At 39.9% G+C, this 18,155-nt stretch overlaps 2 protein-coding genes across 2 annotated transcripts; both read left to right on the top strand.

Annotated features, from left to right (window-relative positions):
* The first annotated feature begins 292 nt into the window (after nucleotides 1-292).
* LOC111796629 (polycomb group protein FIE2) lies at nucleotides 293-8,859 on the top strand. Its single transcript, XM_023679343.1, has 13 exons — nucleotides 293-548; nucleotides 1,598-1,663; nucleotides 1,747-1,869; nucleotides 3,860-3,940; nucleotides 5,426-5,518; nucleotides 5,637-5,712; nucleotides 5,996-6,075; nucleotides 6,148-6,219; nucleotides 7,554-7,613; nucleotides 7,716-7,812; nucleotides 8,324-8,387; nucleotides 8,472-8,531; nucleotides 8,643-8,859. Exons 1-13 carry the CDS (start codon nucleotides 372-374, stop codon nucleotides 8,704-8,706), a joined length of 1,113 nt encoding a protein of 370 aa, XP_023535111.1. The 5' UTR covers nucleotides 293-371; the 3' UTR covers nucleotides 8,707-8,859.
* A 2,631-nt stretch (nucleotides 8,860-11,490) lies between these two features.
* On the top strand, nucleotides 11,491-17,695 carry LOC111796593 (autophagy-related protein 18f-like). The gene is made up of 7 exons (XM_023679283.1): nucleotides 11,491-12,560; nucleotides 13,841-14,305; nucleotides 14,394-14,819; nucleotides 14,938-15,159; nucleotides 15,245-16,063; nucleotides 16,155-16,318; nucleotides 16,996-17,695. Exons 1-7 carry the CDS (start codon nucleotides 12,285-12,287, stop codon nucleotides 17,315-17,317), a joined length of 2,694 nt encoding a protein of 897 aa, XP_023535051.1. The 5' UTR covers nucleotides 11,491-12,284; the 3' UTR covers nucleotides 17,318-17,695.
* Nucleotides 17,696-18,155: the final 460 nt, after the last annotated feature.

Genomic DNA, 18,155 nt, shown 5'->3' with positions numbered 1-18,155 from the left:
CTATATCGAAAATTAAGATCATTCTATCTCAAAAGGTATCACTAAGCCACTCTCTCCCATTTTCCGTTTAAACGGAAATTTTTCGTCCCGTTCGGTGAGGTCCGTATTCACGATGTCAAATTTATAATAAATAGTGTCGTGATAAATCTTATCAAAATTAAGTGTCAATTTTTATTACCTTTGAATTTATAAACAAATTCTTAAGAAATTTCATTAATTTTATTTAAATTTATATTTTATATAAATTGTTACTTAAAAAAATTAAATTAATTGGGGCCGATCACCTGCCCGAAGTCCTCACTTTTGCCCTTCTTCTTTCTGCCCGTCTATACAAACTCCCTCCCTGTCTCTGTCTCTGCCATTTTGCGCGTATGGCGAAGTACTCTTTAGGCTCCGAACCAGTGGTGGGTTCGTTAACTCCATCGAGGAAGAGGGAATACAGGGTCACCAACCGGCTTCAAGAGGGGAAAAGGCCTCTTTATGCTGTAGTTTTCAACTTCATCGACTCTCGCTACTTCAACGTCTTTGCCACTGTTGGCGGCAATCGGGTGAGCGCTTCACATGTTGTTTTATTTCTTTGGAATATGCAGGGGAAGGATTGTGCAGCATTGAATGGAAAATTTGGGAGTGACCCATGTTTTATTTTCGAAGTGTTTGATGAATTTCGATTAGTATTGCGTTCTTGGTGATTGAGTTCGTCGATTTTACTGTATATGTTGGAATGCTGCGCCGTATGGCTTCGGATTTTGTTTGATTTTTGAGTGGGCTTGTTTGTGTTTTGATGTCTTGGGTTCCCAATTGTGATGCTTGAGCTGTAAAACCCGATTGGTTTAGGTTAAAATGCCTCCACTTCTAATTGTACTCTTGTAAATAAAGGAATAGCATTCTGATATTTGTTAATTGAGATTTACTGAAGGAGAAATGGTGCTTGTTACTTTACCTAAAACTCAGGTGCTATGAAATTGTCGGCCGAGGATTATTGGGAGGGCGACCCACATTGGCTAATTAAGGGGATGATCATGGGTTTATAAGTAAGGAATACATCTTCATTGGTATGAGGCCTTTTGGGGAAGCCCAAAGTAAAGCCATGAGAGCTTATGCTCAAAGTGGATAATATCATACCATTGTGGAGAGTCGTGGTTCCTAACATGGTAGCCATGTCAATAGAATCCTCAAGTGTCGAACGAAGAAGTCGATAGCCTCAAAGGTGTAGTCAAAAGTGACTTAAGTGTCGACAAAGGGTGTACTTTGTTCGAGGGCTCCAGAGAAAGGAGTCGAGAAAGGGAGACTATTCGAGAGCTACATAGGCCTCAGGGGAGGCTCTATGTTGTACTTTGTTCGAGGGGAGGATTGTTGGGAGAGAGTCCCACAATTGCTAATTAAGGGGATGATCATGGGTGTACAAGTAAGGGATACATCTCTACTAGCATGAGGCCTTTTGGGGAAACCAAAAGCAAAACCTTGAGAGCTTATGCTCAAAGTGGACAATATCATACCATTGTGGAGGTCATGGTTCCTAACATTGTCTCCACGTAATGATGTGGTTGCTGAATTTGAAACTGTGGTGCTGTTTTAATGTTGCTTAATATTTTTGCAGGTTACAGTTTATCAATGTCTTGAAGGGGGTGTTATAGCCGTGTTGCAGTCTTACGTCGACGAAGATGTGAGTGACTGTGTTGTAGTTCAACCCCAGATCTATTTATATTCTCAAGTTACATTGAGTTCCCCATGTACTTTGTAGATCAGAAGGATGAGTCTTTTTACACTGTAAGCTGGGCGTTCAACGTCGATGGCTCCCCATTTGTTGTTGCTGGTGGAATCAATGGTATAATCCGTGTTATTGATGCTGGCAGTGAAAAGATATATAAGGTATCTCTTTGGATCATAACTGTCAGATTTTAATAGTTTCATTTTCCAATGGAAAGTTCGAAAAATAGTTCTTCAAGAATGTGTATGCATATAACTGGATGGTGTTTTTCTAGACTTGTTGTGTAACGGCCCAAGTCCACCAGTAGTAGATATTGTCCTCTTTGGGCTTTCCCTTTCGAGCTTCCCCTCAAGGTTTGTAAAACGCGTCTGCTAGGAAGAGGTTTCCACACCCTTGTAAAGAATGCTTCGTTCTCCTCCCGAACCGATGTGGGATCTCACATGTTACCTGCTGATTCAGTTGTGGGACATGTTTTATTTTTCCCTCCATTTTTATATATATTTTAATGTCATGAACAAATCGATAATAAAAAAAGAGGAAGATAATTGAAGATATTGAAGAGGTGGACGAACAACCCACCCCGTACAGCATGAAACCGGTATAGACAGAAAGGAAATAGTTGAGATAGACAAACAATTCACTCACTGAGCAGCATACTGCCGGTCTATATACAGAAGGGAAATGAATAGTCCTTAAAATTGCAAGCACCATCCAATTCATAGCTAAGGGAAAGAGAGGGTGGGAGGTTCATAAACATGGATCTGCTCTTNCGATAGCCTCAAAGGTGTAGTCAAAAGTGACTTAAGTGTCGACAAAGGGTGTACTTTGTTCGAGGGCTCCAGAGAAAGGAGTCGAGAAAGGGAGACTATTCGAGAGCTACATAGGCCTCAGGGGAGGCTCTATGTTGTACTTTGTTCGAGGGGAGGATTGTTGGGAGAGAGTCCCACAATTGCTAATTAAGGGGATGATCATGGGTGTACAAGTAAGGGATACATCTCTACTAGCATGAGGCCTTTTGGGGAAACCAAAAGCAAAACCTTGAGAGCTTATGCTCAAAGTGGACAATATCATACCATTGTGGAGGTCATGGTTCCTAACATTGTCTCCACGTAATGATGTGGTTGCTGAATTTGAAACTGTGGTGCTGTTTTAATGTTGCTTAATATTTTTGCAGGTTACAGTTTATCAATGTCTTGAAGGGGGTGTTATAGCCGTGTTGCAGTCTTACGTCGACGAAGATGTGAGTGACTGTGTTGTAGTTCAACCCCAGATCTATTTATATTCTCAAGTTACATTGAGTTCCCCATGTACTTTGTAGATCAGAAGGATGAGTCTTTTTACACTGTAAGCTGGGCGTTCAACGTCGATGGCTCCCCATTTGTTGTTGCTGGTGGAATCAATGGTATAATCCGTGTTATTGATGCTGGCAGTGAAAAGATATATAAGGTATCTCTTTGGATCATAACTGTCAGATTTTAATAGTTTCATTTTCCAATGGAAAGTTCGAAAAATAGTTCTTCAAGAATGTGTATGCATATAACTGGATGGTGTTTTTCTAGACTTGTTGTGTAACGGCCCAAGTCCACCAGTAGTAGATATTGTCCTCTTTGGGCTTTCCCTTTCGAGCTTCCCCTCAAGGTTTGTAAAACGCGTCTGCTAGGAAGAGGTTTCCACACCCTTGTAAAGAATGCTTCGTTCTCCTCCCGAACCGATGTGGGATCTCACATGTTACCTGCTGATTCAGTTGTGGGACATGTTTTATTTTTCCCTCCATTTTTATATATATTTTAATGTCATGAACAAATCGATAATAAAAAAAGAGGAAGATAATTGAAGATATTGAAGAGGTGGACGAACAACCCACCCCGTACAGCATGAAACCGGTATAGACAGAAAGGAAATAGTTGAGATAGACAAACAATTCACTCACTGAGCAGCATACTGCCGGTCTATATACAGAAGGGAAATGAATAGTCCTTAAAATTGCAAGCACCATCCAATTCATAGCTAAGGGAAAGAGAGGGTGGGAGGTTCATAAACATGGATCTGCTCTTGAACATAATATTTGCATACTGTAGTCAGCTAGATGAACTAGCCATGGAGCTTAGATTTGACTTATTTCCTACTACTTGGATCTGCTCTTCTCTGCAGAGTTTTGTTGGTCATGGTGATTCAATAAACGAAATCAGGACTCAGCCACTGAAACCATCACTTGTGATCTCTGCTAGCAAAGTATGGNAAAGGGAGACTATTCGAGAGCTACATAGGCCTCAGGGGAGGCTCTATGTTGTACTTTGTTCGAGGGGAGGATTGTTGGGAGAGAGTCCCACAATTGCTAATTAAGGGGATGATCATGGGTGTACAAGTAAGGGATACATCTCTACTAGCATGAGGCCTTTTGGGGAAACCAAAAGCAAAACCTTGAGAGCTTATGCTCAAAGTGGACAATATCATACCATTGTGGAGGTCATGGTTCCTAACATTGTCTCCACGTAATGATGTGGTTGCTGAATTTGAAACTGTGGTGCTGTTTTAATGTTGCTTAATATTTTTGCAGGTTACAGTTTATCAATGTCTTGAAGGGGGTGTTATAGCCGTGTTGCAGTCTTACGTCGACGAAGATGTGAGTGACTGTGTTGTAGTTCAACCCCAGATCTATTTATATTCTCAAGTTACATTGAGTTCCCCATGTACTTTGTAGATCAGAAGGATGAGTCTTTTTACACTGTAAGCTGGGCGTTCAACGTCGATGGCTCCCCATTTGTTGTTGCTGGTGGAATCAATGGTATAATCCGTGTTATTGATGCTGGCAGTGAAAAGATATATAAGGTATCTCTTTGGATCATAACTGTCAGATTTTAATAGTTTCATTTTCCAATGGAAAGTTCGAAAAATAGTTCTTCAAGAATGTGTATGCATATAACTGGATGGTGTTTTTCTAGACTTGTTGTGTAACGGCCCAAGTCCACCAGTAGTAGATATTGTCCTCTTTGGGCTTTCCCTTTCGAGCTTCCCCTCAAGGTTTGTAAAACGCGTCTGCTAGGAAGAGGTTTCCACACCCTTGTAAAGAATGCTTCGTTCTCCTCCCGAACCGATGTGGGATCTCACATGTTACCTGCTGATTCAGTTGTGGGACATGTTTTATTTTTCCCTCCATTTTTATATATATTTTAATGTCATGAACAAATCGATAATAAAAAAAGAGGAAGATAATTGAAGATATTGAAGAGGTGGACGAACAACCCACCCCGTACAGCATGAAACCGGTATAGACAGAAAGGAAATAGTTGAGATAGACAAACAATTCACTCACTGAGCAGCATACTGCCGGTCTATATACAGAAGGGAAATGAATAGTCCTTAAAATTGCAAGCACCATCCAATTCATAGCTAAGGGAAAGAGAGGGTGGGAGGTTCATAAACATGGATCTGCTCTTGAACATAATATTTGCATACTGTAGTCAGCTAGATGAACTAGCCATGGAGCTTAGATTTGACTTATTTCCTACTACTTGGATCTGCTCTTCTCTGCAGAGTTTTGTTGGTCATGGTGATTCAATAAACGAAATCAGGACTCAGCCACTGAAACCATCACTTGTGATCTCTGCTAGCAAAGTATGGTGCCGAACTATACCCTTCGATTCGTTTTGGATAAGAATTAAGATATATCCTTACATTCTCTTAAAATTACCTTGACTAATGGTTTGAAGTGTCCAGGACGAATCTGTTCGATTATGGAATGTTCATACAGGTATTTGCATTTTGGTATTCGCTGGTGCAGGTGGTCATCGTAATGAGGTCTTAAGCGTGGTAAGGATAGACTATATTCGATCTTCTAGTTGTATGTTTAGTGAAGTTTTATGCACTCATCTTTGGGTCGGGTTTGAAACCGAGTATATAAATTTTACTGACGTTGTATTTGCTTTAGGATTTCCATCCATCCGATATTTATCGCATCGCAAGCTGTGGCATGGACAACACTGTAAAAATTTGGTCAATGAAAGGTAGGGCATTGCATTTATGTCTTTGCTTAAACCAATTGCCAATGATATTCTATTAAGATTAAGTATTCAGTTTCTTTTTTCGTCTTACTGGTTCAAGTATGAATTATAATTCAACCAACAGAACCTCATTGGATTTTGATTTTCTTATTTTCGTGCCCTGTGGCTTCGTTCTATCTGAATTCATTGTCCAAGTTGTTCCACGATATCGATTCGAACTTCTAATGTGTAAAGGCTAAGTTTCAGTTTTTGTTAAACTAGCTCTTCGTGTTGTTGCTTGCTTCAGAGTTCTGGACATACGTGGAAAAATCGTTTACCTGGACAGATCTTCCATCAAAATTTCCCACAAAGTATGTCCAGTTCCCAGTAAGTATCATACATTTTCATGTTTCAGATTCACATTTATCCTCTGAATCTAAATATGTTTTGCTGATTCAGGTGTTCATAGCATCAGTTCATTCCAATTATGTTGACTGCAGTAGGTGGCTTGGTGATTTTATTCTTTCAAAGGTCAGCCAGCTTCTCTTTCCGTTGATATCGAGTTTTCTAGGTGACTTTAAGAGTATATATGGGAGTGTCTTTGCCGTGCCAAAAGCACTGTTGTCGTACCCCACGAGCACTTCTCACCCAAGATTATCGTGTTACATTTCATGTTTTGGAAAGAGTTAAAAGCACTCTAGTTTAGTAACATTCCCAACACACCCTAGGTATGCTTTGCTTATTTGTTTAGTCTATTTTTGTAATACGGGGAGTCAATAATTTATCGTACACGTTAGGTACTTGAACGCTCTGACACTTGTTAGTGCAATAGATGTTTTAAACACTAGTTGTACATAGTCAAAATAGCTACAATATTTGTTAGGCATGCATCGAACACTTATTAAGTATACTAAATGAACACATATATGACAAAAATAATAAATTTGTAGAGCAAAGTACATCAAGCTCTTCTTTAATCATATAAACACACATTGACCTTGAATTTTCTTCTTGTATAAACGTGATATATTTTAAAGTTATTATTTAATAAATGTGTCCTTGCAGCGTCTATGTTTAAGATTTTAAAAATATGACATGTCGTATCGGTGTCTCGCATCTGTATTTTGTGCTTCGTAACTTATATATGTTTACGATGGACATGCTCTAATGTCAACTTTGGAAGATATCTAGGATTTTCTAGTTTTAGAAATCTTGAACTGGCATGCTGATTCCGTGGACCCCAAGCCACAAGCCTATGTGGCTATCTTCTTTGTGAGGTCCTACATCGATTAGGGAGGAGAACGAAACACCATTTATAAGGGTGTGGAAACCTCTCCTTAGCAGACGCGTTTTAAAAACCTTGAGGGGGAACCCTAAAGGGAAAGCCCAAAGAGGACAATATTTGTTAGCGGTGGGCTTGGGCCGTTACAAATGGTATCAAAGCCAGACACCGAGCGATGTGCTAGTGAGGAGGCTGAGCCCCGAAGGGGGGTGGACATGAGGCGGTGTGCCAGCAAGGACACTGGGCCCCAGGGGGGTGGATTGTGGCACATCGATTGGAGAAGGGAACGAGTGCTAGCGAGGACGCTGGGCCTTGAAGGGGTGTGGATTGTGAGATCTCACATCGGTTGGGAGGAGAATGAAACACCCTTTATAAGGATGTGGAAACCTCTCCCTAGCAGACGCGTTTTAAAAACCTTGAGGAGAAGCCCAAAAGGGAAAACCCAAAGAAGACAACATTTGCTAGCGGTGGGCTTGAGCCGTTACGCCCTTGGCCCCAGAAAGATAATGGATAAATTGTTGTTATTAGATGTTTTTATATTATTATCAGTACCTGTAATAAGGATTATGTTTGTGTATTCCAGAGTGTTGACAATGAAATAGTGTTGTGGGAACCTAAAATGAAGGAGCAGTCACCTGGAGAGGTCTGATCCTCAAACCTACTTTATTTCTGGGATATATCATACCAATTTCTCTGGATCTATTCACACACTATTCTGAAAGTCTACCATCTTTTTCTTCTTTAGGGTACTGTGGATATTCTTCAGAAGTACCCTGTTCCTGAATGTGATATTTGGTTCATCAAGTTTTCCTGTGATTTTCATTATAATGCAGCTGCGATAGGTAATTCCGTGCCATGTATCGTTTTATGCTTCGAAATCATATCACCTAACTCATGCCAAGGCATTGCAATACAGATCCCACATCGGTTGGAGAAGAGAACGAAGCATTCCTTATAAGGATGTGGAAACTTCTCCCAAGCAGACGTGTTTGGAAAGCTCAAAGAGGACAATATCTACGGGCGGTGGGCTTGGGCTTGGGCTGTTTCAAATGGTATCAGAGCTAGACACCGAGCGGTGTGCCTGCGAGGACGCTGGCCTCCAAGGGGGGTGGATTATGAGATCCCACATCGGTTGGAGAGGGGAACGAAGCATTCCTTATAAGGGTGTGGAAACCTCTCCCTAGCAAACACGTTTTAAAACCTTGAGAGAAAACCCGAAAGGAAAGTCCAAAGAGGACAATATCAGCTAGCGGTGGGTTTGGTTTGTTTCACAACATAATTCTCGTAAATTCAAATTATCAACTAATCCATGGAGATCTCCCTGTTCTTTTTTTTTTTTTTTTAATACTCCAGGAAATAGGGAAGGAAAGATTTTTGTTTGGGAACTTCAGTCAAGCCCCCCAGTTCTTATTGCAAGGTTTGTCCAACTCTTTTATATTTTAACACTGGTTTCTTAACTCCAGCATGACTCACAAGTTTTCTTGTTCATTTTCTCATCTAGGCTGTCTCATGCCCAGTCGAAGTCTCCCATCAGACAGACAGCCATGTCCTTTGATGGAAGGTAAGCAATGTTCTTGTTACATATGAACTCTCCAATTTATCGAAATCTCGTTCGTTTCAGTCGACATCGAACATGTAAAAAGAAAAGAAAAAACATTGGTTTGTGTTTCAGTATAATTCTGAGCTGCTGTGAAGATGGGACAATTTGGCGCTGGGATGTTATGACAACCTCTTGAGCCATTTAGAACATGTATAGATAATTAGTCACTTTATGTTAGCATTATTACATGGTGACTTATGCAGGAAAGACAGCTAACCTACTTATGAAATGGACAATTTCTGTAGAACATTACATGTTTTTGAATGAGACAGGAAAAGTTTTAGACTTCCCTGCCCCTGTTTCTTCTATGTAGTTCAGGTTCATGCTAGATATTGAATATTTGGATATACTAGGAGTCGGTCCGTTCTTTCAGCTTTTCAGGCTTATAAGAACCAACTAGTGAGCTAGTCCTTTTGTGAGACCCCACGTCGGTTGGAGAGGGGAATGAAGCATTTCTTATAAAGGTGTGGAAACCTCTCCCTAGTAGACTTGTTTTAAAATTGTGAGGCTATGATGATGTGTAATGGGTCAAAGTGGATAATATCTGCTAACGGTGGGCTTAGGGTATTACAAATGGTATTAGAGCCAAATATCAGGCGGTGTGTCAACAAGGACGTTGGGTCCCCAAGGGGGGTGGATTATGAGATCCCACATCGGTTGGAGAGGGGAACGGAGCATTCCTTGTAAGGATGTGGAAACCTCTCCCTAGTAGATGCGTTTTAAAATTGTGAGGCGGTTGACGATGCGTAATGGGCCAAATCAGACAATATTTGCTAGCAGTGGGCTTAGGGCATTACAAATAGTATTAGAGCCAGACATCGGGCGGTATGTCAGCGAGGATGTTGGGCTCCAAGGGGGTGGATTGTGAGATCCCACATCAGTTGGAGAGGGGAACGGAACATTCCTTGTAAGGGTGTAGAAACCTCTCTCTAGTAGATGTGTTTTAAAATCGTGAGGCTGACAACGATGCATAATGGGCTAAAGTGGACAATATCTGCTAGCGGTGAGCTTAGGGCAATACAAATGGTATCAGAGTTAGACACTGGGCGGTGTGTCAACGAGGATGTTGGGCCCCCAAGGGGATGGATTGTGAGATCTCACATCGGTTGGAGAGGGGAACGGAGCCTTCCTGGTAAGGGTGTGGAAACCTCTCCCTAGTAGATGCGTTTTAAAATCGTGAGGCTGACAACGATGCGTAATATGCTAAAGCAGACAATATCTGCTAGCGGTGGGTTTAGGGTAGTACAAATGATATCTGAGTTAAGAAACCGGACGGTGTGCTAGCGAGGACGTTGGGCCTCCAAGGGGGGTGGATTGTGAGATCCCACATCGGTTGGAGAAGAGAACAAAACATTCCTTTTAAGGATGTGGAAAAAACCTCTCCCTAGTAGACACGTTTTAAAATCGTGAGGCCAACGACGATACGTAACAGACCAAAACAGACAATATCTGCTAGCAGTGGCTTATGGCATTACACCTTTCTTACCTCCTCCGAAACAAGACAAGCAGCGATATCCTTGCCTAGTCACAACTTTGCTTCAAAGTAAAAGATGTTCCTAGGTTGGATGCTTTGAACAAGTGCATGATTTCTCATCAGCACAAGTTGATGTGTTTTGTAGGTTAGATTGGACATTGTTCCTGCAACTTGTAGCTTATCCAATCATGTTGCTTTTGGATGTTGTGATTTGGAAAGAGACTAAAATTGGAATAGTTTGGCCAAACAAAAAAAGGCGGGGAATCTATACTCAATCTTTTAACAGCCCACCGTTAGTAGATACTGTCTACTTTAGCCCGTTATGTATCACCGCTAGCCTCACGATTTAAAAACGTGTTTATTAGGGAGAGGTTTCTATACCCTTGCAAATAATGCTTCGTTACCCTCTTCAACCAACCTTTGGGGGGTCTAGTGTCCTTGTTGGCACACTGTTCGGTATCTAACTCTGATACCATTTGTAATAGCCTAAATCCACCGTTGATAGATATGGGGAAACTCGAAAGGAAAAATCCAAAGAAGACAGTATCTAAATAAGTATCAGTTCTACTACGACGCACCTTAAAAACGTGAGGCTGATGATGATACGTAACAGACAATTTTTTAAAATTCTAAAAATTTTAAAGTTTATTTCACATCTTTTTTCTATTTTAAAAATTAAACGCACAAACACTACTTTACCTTGTAGGTTCTCGTGTTTTCAAAATTTAAGTTAATTTTTAAAAAATTTTAAAAAATATATTTTTTTAATAAATTATTTTTGTTTTTAGAATGTGACCAAAAATTCAAATATGTTTAATAAATTATGAAAAAATAAAATATATTTTTTAAAAATTAAAAAATATTTTAAATGAAAAAATGTTTTTAAAAACTTAAAAATAATATTTAAATATTGAATTTTGATTATATAGACTAAACAAATTATTATTTTTCTTTTTTAATTTATTTCTATATATTAAAAAATTCCAATTATACCCTTCTAAATGTTAAAATTTATTCCTTAGATATTATTTTATTGACATATTTCAACCGATAATAAAATCAAATCTTATTCTTTCAAACCCATCTCTAACGTAATTTTTCAGAACCTACACGAGCTGGGTTAGGTTGTCGGGTTGCTCTTTTTTAAAATCATTTATAAATATAATACTTTATCAACCGTACGTGTTACACTAATGAACATTCATAAGTCATAACGTCCACTAACAACGGTTGCACACGTAGTTTTCGTAATAATCTTAAAAGTAAGGTCATAGGTTGACCCGATAAAAAAAATGTCAACCCGCAAACCAACTCAAGTAAAAAAAAAAGTCTAACCCAACCTAACTTTTATAGTCCAAATTGATCGATTCTCGAAATATTTTGAATGACCATTCTACCCTCCATTTGTTAGGAGCGTTTTTGTTGTTCCCTTGGCCCTAAAGTTCATAACTTTCTTAGTTTTTGAGTTTCTAGAGAGAGAAATTGATAGGGTTGGGAAAAGGGAGAGACGTGCGAGGGAATTGGCGATTGGTTTTCAGAGACTTCGGGTGATCGAAAGAAAATTCATAATACTCAAATCCCTGATTTCGCGATTAAATATATCAAATTCTCGAAGAGAGAGAGAAGAACGAGTCGCTTTTATTTGCCGAAACGAAGATAATTACTTCTTCTCCGTTATCCGAATACCCGAATGCCCCTTTTCTTCCCCCTCCTTGATTCTCTCTTTTTCTCAGATCCTTTCCGGTGATTTCTTGGCCGTATTCCGTTTCTTAATCGGTTTTCGACTTAATATGTTCTATATTTGATTGATTTCATTATTTAAACTTTTGGGATTTCATTTTCCCTTTTGAATTTTAGCTTCTTTTTGTTTTTATTTGATTTGTTTTTGTTTTTGTTTTTTTTTTTTAAATTCTTTTGGCAAAGTTAAAGAGAGTTCCAAAAGCTCGTTTCAGGTAAGGAAAAGAGTACTTACTTCGAATTTCTTTTGTTGCCTGCTTTTTTCTTCTGGGTATTGAGATTTTGTGTATTGGGTTTGCTGCACCCTTTTCGTTGCCTTTTGTTTTTGCGCAAAACTGGGGTGATTCAAATGATTCAGGATCGGATTTGAAGCGATTTCGTTGTATTGATCGATTCTTTTTGTGGGTTATTGGGGGCTTGAAATCGAATGTGTTGAAATTTAGAGGGGCTGTTTCTTGCCTTTCAGTAATTGCTGGGGATTGAAGAAGAAACAGCCTGGGGTTATGATTAGAGTGGAATCTGAAGAATTGGTGATTCTTGTGTTTTGGGTATTGGGTGTTTTGTTCACTTTGATTCTGGGGATGAGGAATGATGGAGCTCTAAAGCAACAGGGATCCGTAGCTCGCTCTGGGCGGGCTCATGGTTTCATATCAAGTTCATTCCGGGCCTTCTCTAGCTACATGAAGAACGTTTCTTCTGGTGCTTCGACTGTGGCACGGTCGGCTGCATCAGTGGCATCTTCTTTGGTGGATAAGGATGGTGAAGCAAAAGGATCCCAGGTAAGCTTCTACTTGAATTTTATAATGATTTGTTGTTTATTTATGATATTTGTTGGAACAATGATGAGTTCTGGTGGGCCCTTTTGGTTTTTGTGGTTTTAAGTTGTTTCTGTGATTGAGGAAGCGTTATATGGTGAAATTTCATAATAGGCTGATGCATGTATACGGCATAAAAAATGGAAATGGGCTGGTGAACCTTTTCCAGCATTTGCAGCTCATTTATGCACTCGACCAACTTGTAACACCGCTCATCGACAATTCGATGCACAGGAGTTACCATCTGACAGAGATAATTTACTTCGAAAACTAGTCTTGAAACTCATACATAACAAGTAAAGCATGTGAATCCAGTACTTTTTACCACACCAAAATAACCGGAGTAAGTTTTCAACAATGAAAACACATGTATAGAAATGGATTCCTTGTAGTCTCTAGCCCGTTGGTTTCGTCCTTGGTTGGCTTGCATCTTCTATATCTGGAAAGAAAAGTTAAAATAATCTTGATGAATAATTAATTTACTAGTAAGTAGCTAACTTGTCATTCGAAAGTTTATTACTTATCTTTCCAGTTGTTTTTAAGTTTTATTCACCAAGGTGTTTATTACTTATCTTTCCAGTTGTTTTTAAGTTTTATTCACCAAGGTATTTCAACTATCTTTAGCTTAGGTTACTGACTCTCTATATGCTTATTTAGAATTTTTGGGCTCGTATGTAAGACTCGCTCTCGGTCAAATATGGCCCATCTACTAATTACCGTGGAGTTCCTGACCAACGTACTGTGTGCCAAGTTGGGAATAATGAGTATTCCTGTGTTGGTATATATGATTTTACCGGCATAGATCATCCATGTAATGTCTTTGACAACTTATTGGAATGGTACTCACCATGTTCTTGATGGCCCAAATTTGGGAATTATTTCCATTTTTTCTTGTAGTTGTTCATTAGGCAAAACAGAAGCTGTTAGCTTGTCTGTGGATTATTGCGTTTTAAAAGCTTGATTGATGAAGCAATGGAAGTAGCCTTTGTGAAATAATTCTGGAAATTAAAGAAGTTTTGCTTCAGTATTTCAATTATTTTTTGCTATCCTTATATGCTGAATGTTCTTTGGCTTTAAATGCATCTTAGTATCAGTAGATATCTCCAAGATCAGTAACGTTTCGTTTGACTTTACTCATAAATCTGGTAATCTTTATCTGTATAACGTTAGCGCCCTTCGATTTTACTGTGTTTTGTTCATAAATCGGTGATTATTGATTCATATTCGATTGCCAAATAATGAAGGTGAACTGGGCTGGCTTTGACAAGTTAGAGAGGGATGACAATGTCATTCGACGGGTGCTTCTGTTGGGTTTTCGTTCCGGTTTCCAGGTTTGGGATGTCGAGGAAGCAAATAATGTCCAAGTTCTTGTTTCTCGTTATGATGGTTCTGTTTCGTACATGCAAGTGTTACCCAGACCAATACCATCAATGAGATCAGGAGATAAGTTTGCAGAAAGTAGGCCATTGCTAGTACTTTCGGCTTCTGGTTCCATTGCTGCTGCTTTTAACATACAGGATCAATTAGCCTCTTCTGGCAATGCAGCCATCTCGAAGGGCCAGGAACTAGTAGATGGGAATTTTATGCCTACTTTTGTTAGATTTTATTCGCTGAAGTCCCAAACTTACGTGGATGAGCTCAAATTTAGATCAGTCGTTTATTCGGTGAGATGCAGTCCCTTGGTCGTTGCCATTTCTCTGGCAACTCAGGTATGTTTGCTTACACAAATCTGTTTCTAAACAATTAAAGAACAGGAAACAGTTTAGTTGGTAAGAATTCGAGTCGTTTGTGCAACAGATACACTGCATCAATGCTACAACTTTGGAGAAGGAACATATAATTCTTACAAATCCTGTTGTTTCTGGTTTTCCTGGATCTGGAGGAGGTATAGGTTATGGACCCCTTGCAGTCGGACCTAGATGGCTGGCTTATAGTGGTAGTCCGATCACGGTGTCAAATACAGGACGAGTGATTCCACAGCATTTAAAACCTTCTGCTAGTTTTTCTCATTCTTCTTCAAATGGAAGTTTAGTTGCTCACTATGCAAAGGAATCGAGTAAACAACTTGCAGCGGGCATTGTTACGCTCGGCGACAAGAGTATTAAGAAACTGTCGAGGTATTACTCCGATCTCTTACCCGAAAGCTACAATTCTCTTCAATCAGGTGCTCAGGGTATTGGAGCTCTTAATGGCCATGCGGCAGATACAGATAGTGTTGGAATGGTCTGTATTAATCTTTAGTTTGTTTCTTACTTTCTTCAACTTCTTCTTTTTCTTCCTCTGTAGTGTTTTTTCTTGACAATGTTTGATCTTGTTCTTCCCTTCTACTTTTGGTTTTCAGGTTATTGTGAAAGACATTGTCAGCAAAGTGATCATCACCCAGTTTAAGGCACATAAGAGCCCGATTTCTGCTCTATGCTTTAATCCGAGTGGCATCATCTTGGTAACGGCTTCTGTTCAGGGTCATAGCGTAAACGTTTTTAAAATTATGCCAAGTTCGCGCTCGGATTCATCTGCATCTTATAGCCATTTGTACAGACTGCAAAGAGGCTTCACTAACGCAGTAAGAGTAATGCAATTTTAGTTCGATTTTGGACTGTTTCAGCCATTGTTTATTATCGTAATCATATTTCTGGTTCGATTTTCAGGTCATACAAGACATCAGTTTCAGCTACGATAGCAACTGGATCATGATTAGTTCCTCTAGAGGGACGAGCCATCTCTTTGCTATAAACCCTTCTGGAGGGCAGGTGAATATCCCATCTGCTGACATTAGCTCTATTACTAGAAATGGCGGTCCTGTAGTTCCTGCACGACAAATCGTTCGACAAGTTGACTCTGGTTCGCACGTGTCTAGTAAACAGAGCCTGTGTGCTACTGGTAGCCCACCTACACTTTCTCCAATTACTAGACTACACCATGGAAGTAATGGCTGGCGGGGCACTGTCAGTAGTGCTGCAGCCGCTGCAACTGGTCGAGCGGGTATTGTTTTGGGAGCTATTGCTTCAACTTTCCATGAATGCAAGGGAAATGCTTTGCACGTAGACAATGGATCGTCTGAGGCGAGGTACGACATATTAGTTTTTTCTCCATCTGGCAATATGATACAGTACGCATTGCGAGTGGGTTTAGATTCAACTATAGTTTTGCCGAGATCTAGCACAGCTCTTGAATTAGCCCCCGAGCTGGATGCAAGACTAGTGGTTGAACCTATCCAGAAATGGAATATATCTCAAAAGCATAACTGTCGAGCTCAAGATAATAGCATCGACATATACGGTGACAGCGGAGGTTTCGATTGCAAGAAAAATTATTGTGAAGAAATGAATGGGAACTCTATTGTTCTTGAAGCTAGTGGCACTGTCTTGAAGGCAGAGACTTGTGGAGAGGAACAATATCACCTGTATATTTCAGAAGCGGAGCTGCAGATGCATGCTGCTCTTACTCCACTGTGGACAAAACCTGAGGTATTTACTGTTTGATTCATGTCTTTAAGAAGTAGGCCTTTGTTTTTTGTTTGAGATTTACGTGCCTGCACTTTTTGTTATTGATGACCAGATATATTTTCAAGTGATGGCAAGAGATGGAGTTGAACGAGATGAAATAGATTGTTATGGAGAACTCGAAATCGAAAGGATTCCTACTCGTATGATCGAAGCTCGGTCAAAAGACCTGATTCCAGTTTTTGACCATCTTCAGCCGCCCAAATTTCCGCAGACAAGGTGAGCTTTATTTTCCAGCTTGTGATTGACTCATAGGAAACAAAAAGATCATGCTAAAAAGAGCCATGATTAAGAAGAATCTGAAGAGGGTTGAACTTATATATGTCCATATATATATTTTTTACACTCAAATAACCGGCTTAGTCAGACATTATCTGTGAGATCTCACATCGGTTGGGGAGGAGAACGAAGCATTCTTTATAAGGGTGTAGAAACCTCTCCCTAGCAAACGCGTTTTAAAACCGTGAGGGGAAGCTCGAAAGGGAAACTCCAAAACTGACAATATCTGATAGCGGTGGGTTTGGGTTGTTACAAATGGTATCAGAGCTAGACACCGGACGATGTGCCAGCGAGGAGGCTGAGCCTTGAAGGGGGTGGACACGAGGTGGTGTGCCAGCAAGTACACTGGACCTCGAAGGGGGGTGGATTGTGAGATCTCACATCGGTTGGGGAGGAGAACGAAACATTCTTTATGAGAGTGTAGAAACCTCTCCCAAGAAGACGCGTTATAAAACCGTGAGGGGACGGACAATATCTACTAGCGGTGGGCTTGGGCTGTTACATTATTTAGGAAGACAGAACGTCTTTGTAAATTATACGCGAATAGAATGCCTACTATTACACGTGCTCGACGCAAGTTTCTTTGTTTCTCATCAAATTTTTCCTCTGAAATTCAGGTTCTTAAATAGTAGTAGCGACCCGAAATCTGGCCGATCTGAAAATGGAAGGCAATCATGGAGGAATGTCACGATTCCTCACAGCTCTGTTATCGGAAACGGACCCGAAGGAACCGGTAGGCATGGTTACAAGATGGTGACAGAAACCAAGGGTACTGTAAATGAATATGAATGCCCAAGGTCACAGACCCAGCTTAATGATGTAAATAATTGTACAGAGAGCCTAAGCATGGAGTCTCAACCCAAGTCTGTAAATAATCATAAAAGTGGCCTGGGAGTGGAGAATCATTATGAAGACCACTTATGTGATGAGCTTGAGTAGAGGTAAATAATTCTAGGAACTTTGCTCAACTCTCATCTCTTTAGTTACTATTCTATTTTGCTGATGAAAAGTGTTGGTCTATAAGAATATGATCCCTCTGGTTTGCTGTTCATTCTTTTGTTTCTCCTGGAAGTTTTACTGATGGGGTGTATATGGCAAATATAGAGAAGAGTTGATACAGTGTTCGTTTAATGGCGTTTCGTTTAATGGCGTTTCGTTTAATGGCACCTTTGTAAATAACACAGCTATAGTATTATCTCTGTTCCAAACTAGCTGTTTTGTAATGTAAATAATAGACGTGCCATTAGAACCGACTTCGATAGTCGATACGATATTATGAATAATTTGAATGTGATGGTGTTCTTGTGCTGGTCTGTATCAGACCCGTCTTGTTCTATCTATGATTTCCCTTTTACAGGGCCACTAGAAACCCACTAACAAAGAATGGAAGATCTTTGTAAGGGGCTTTTTCTTGTTGTTATTCTCCATCTACCTTGAGCTAAGGTATTAGTTTTGTTATAAACTTAGCTTGTCTAACCCTTGCTGAATGGTTGATAGAGCCTTTTCTGATATCAAGGAGGATGCTAGAGCTCCCATGTCTCCACATCCTTCTATTCACAAGACCATTGCCAAAAGGATGCCCACTTACAAAAGCATCCATGACAAACCACCTAACAAAATACCCAAAATAGCCCTCCACACTTTAACGGTCCAAGCCTACCGCTAGCAAATATTGTTCTCTTTGAGTTTTCTCTTTTGAGTTTTCCCTCAAAGTTTGTAAAACGCATTTGTTAGGGAGAGGTTTCCACACTCTTATAAAGAATGCTTCATTTTCCTC

Source organism: Cucurbita pepo, chromosome LG06 (genome assembly GCF_002806865.2).
Source record: "Cucurbita pepo subsp. pepo cultivar mu-cu-16 chromosome LG06, ASM280686v2, whole genome shotgun sequence".
Classification (NCBI taxonomy): Eukaryota; Viridiplantae; Streptophyta; class Magnoliopsida; order Cucurbitales; family Cucurbitaceae; genus Cucurbita; species Cucurbita pepo.
The sequence above is the reverse complement of the archived record's forward strand: the minus strand, read 5'-3'. Positions and strand labels throughout refer to the sequence as shown.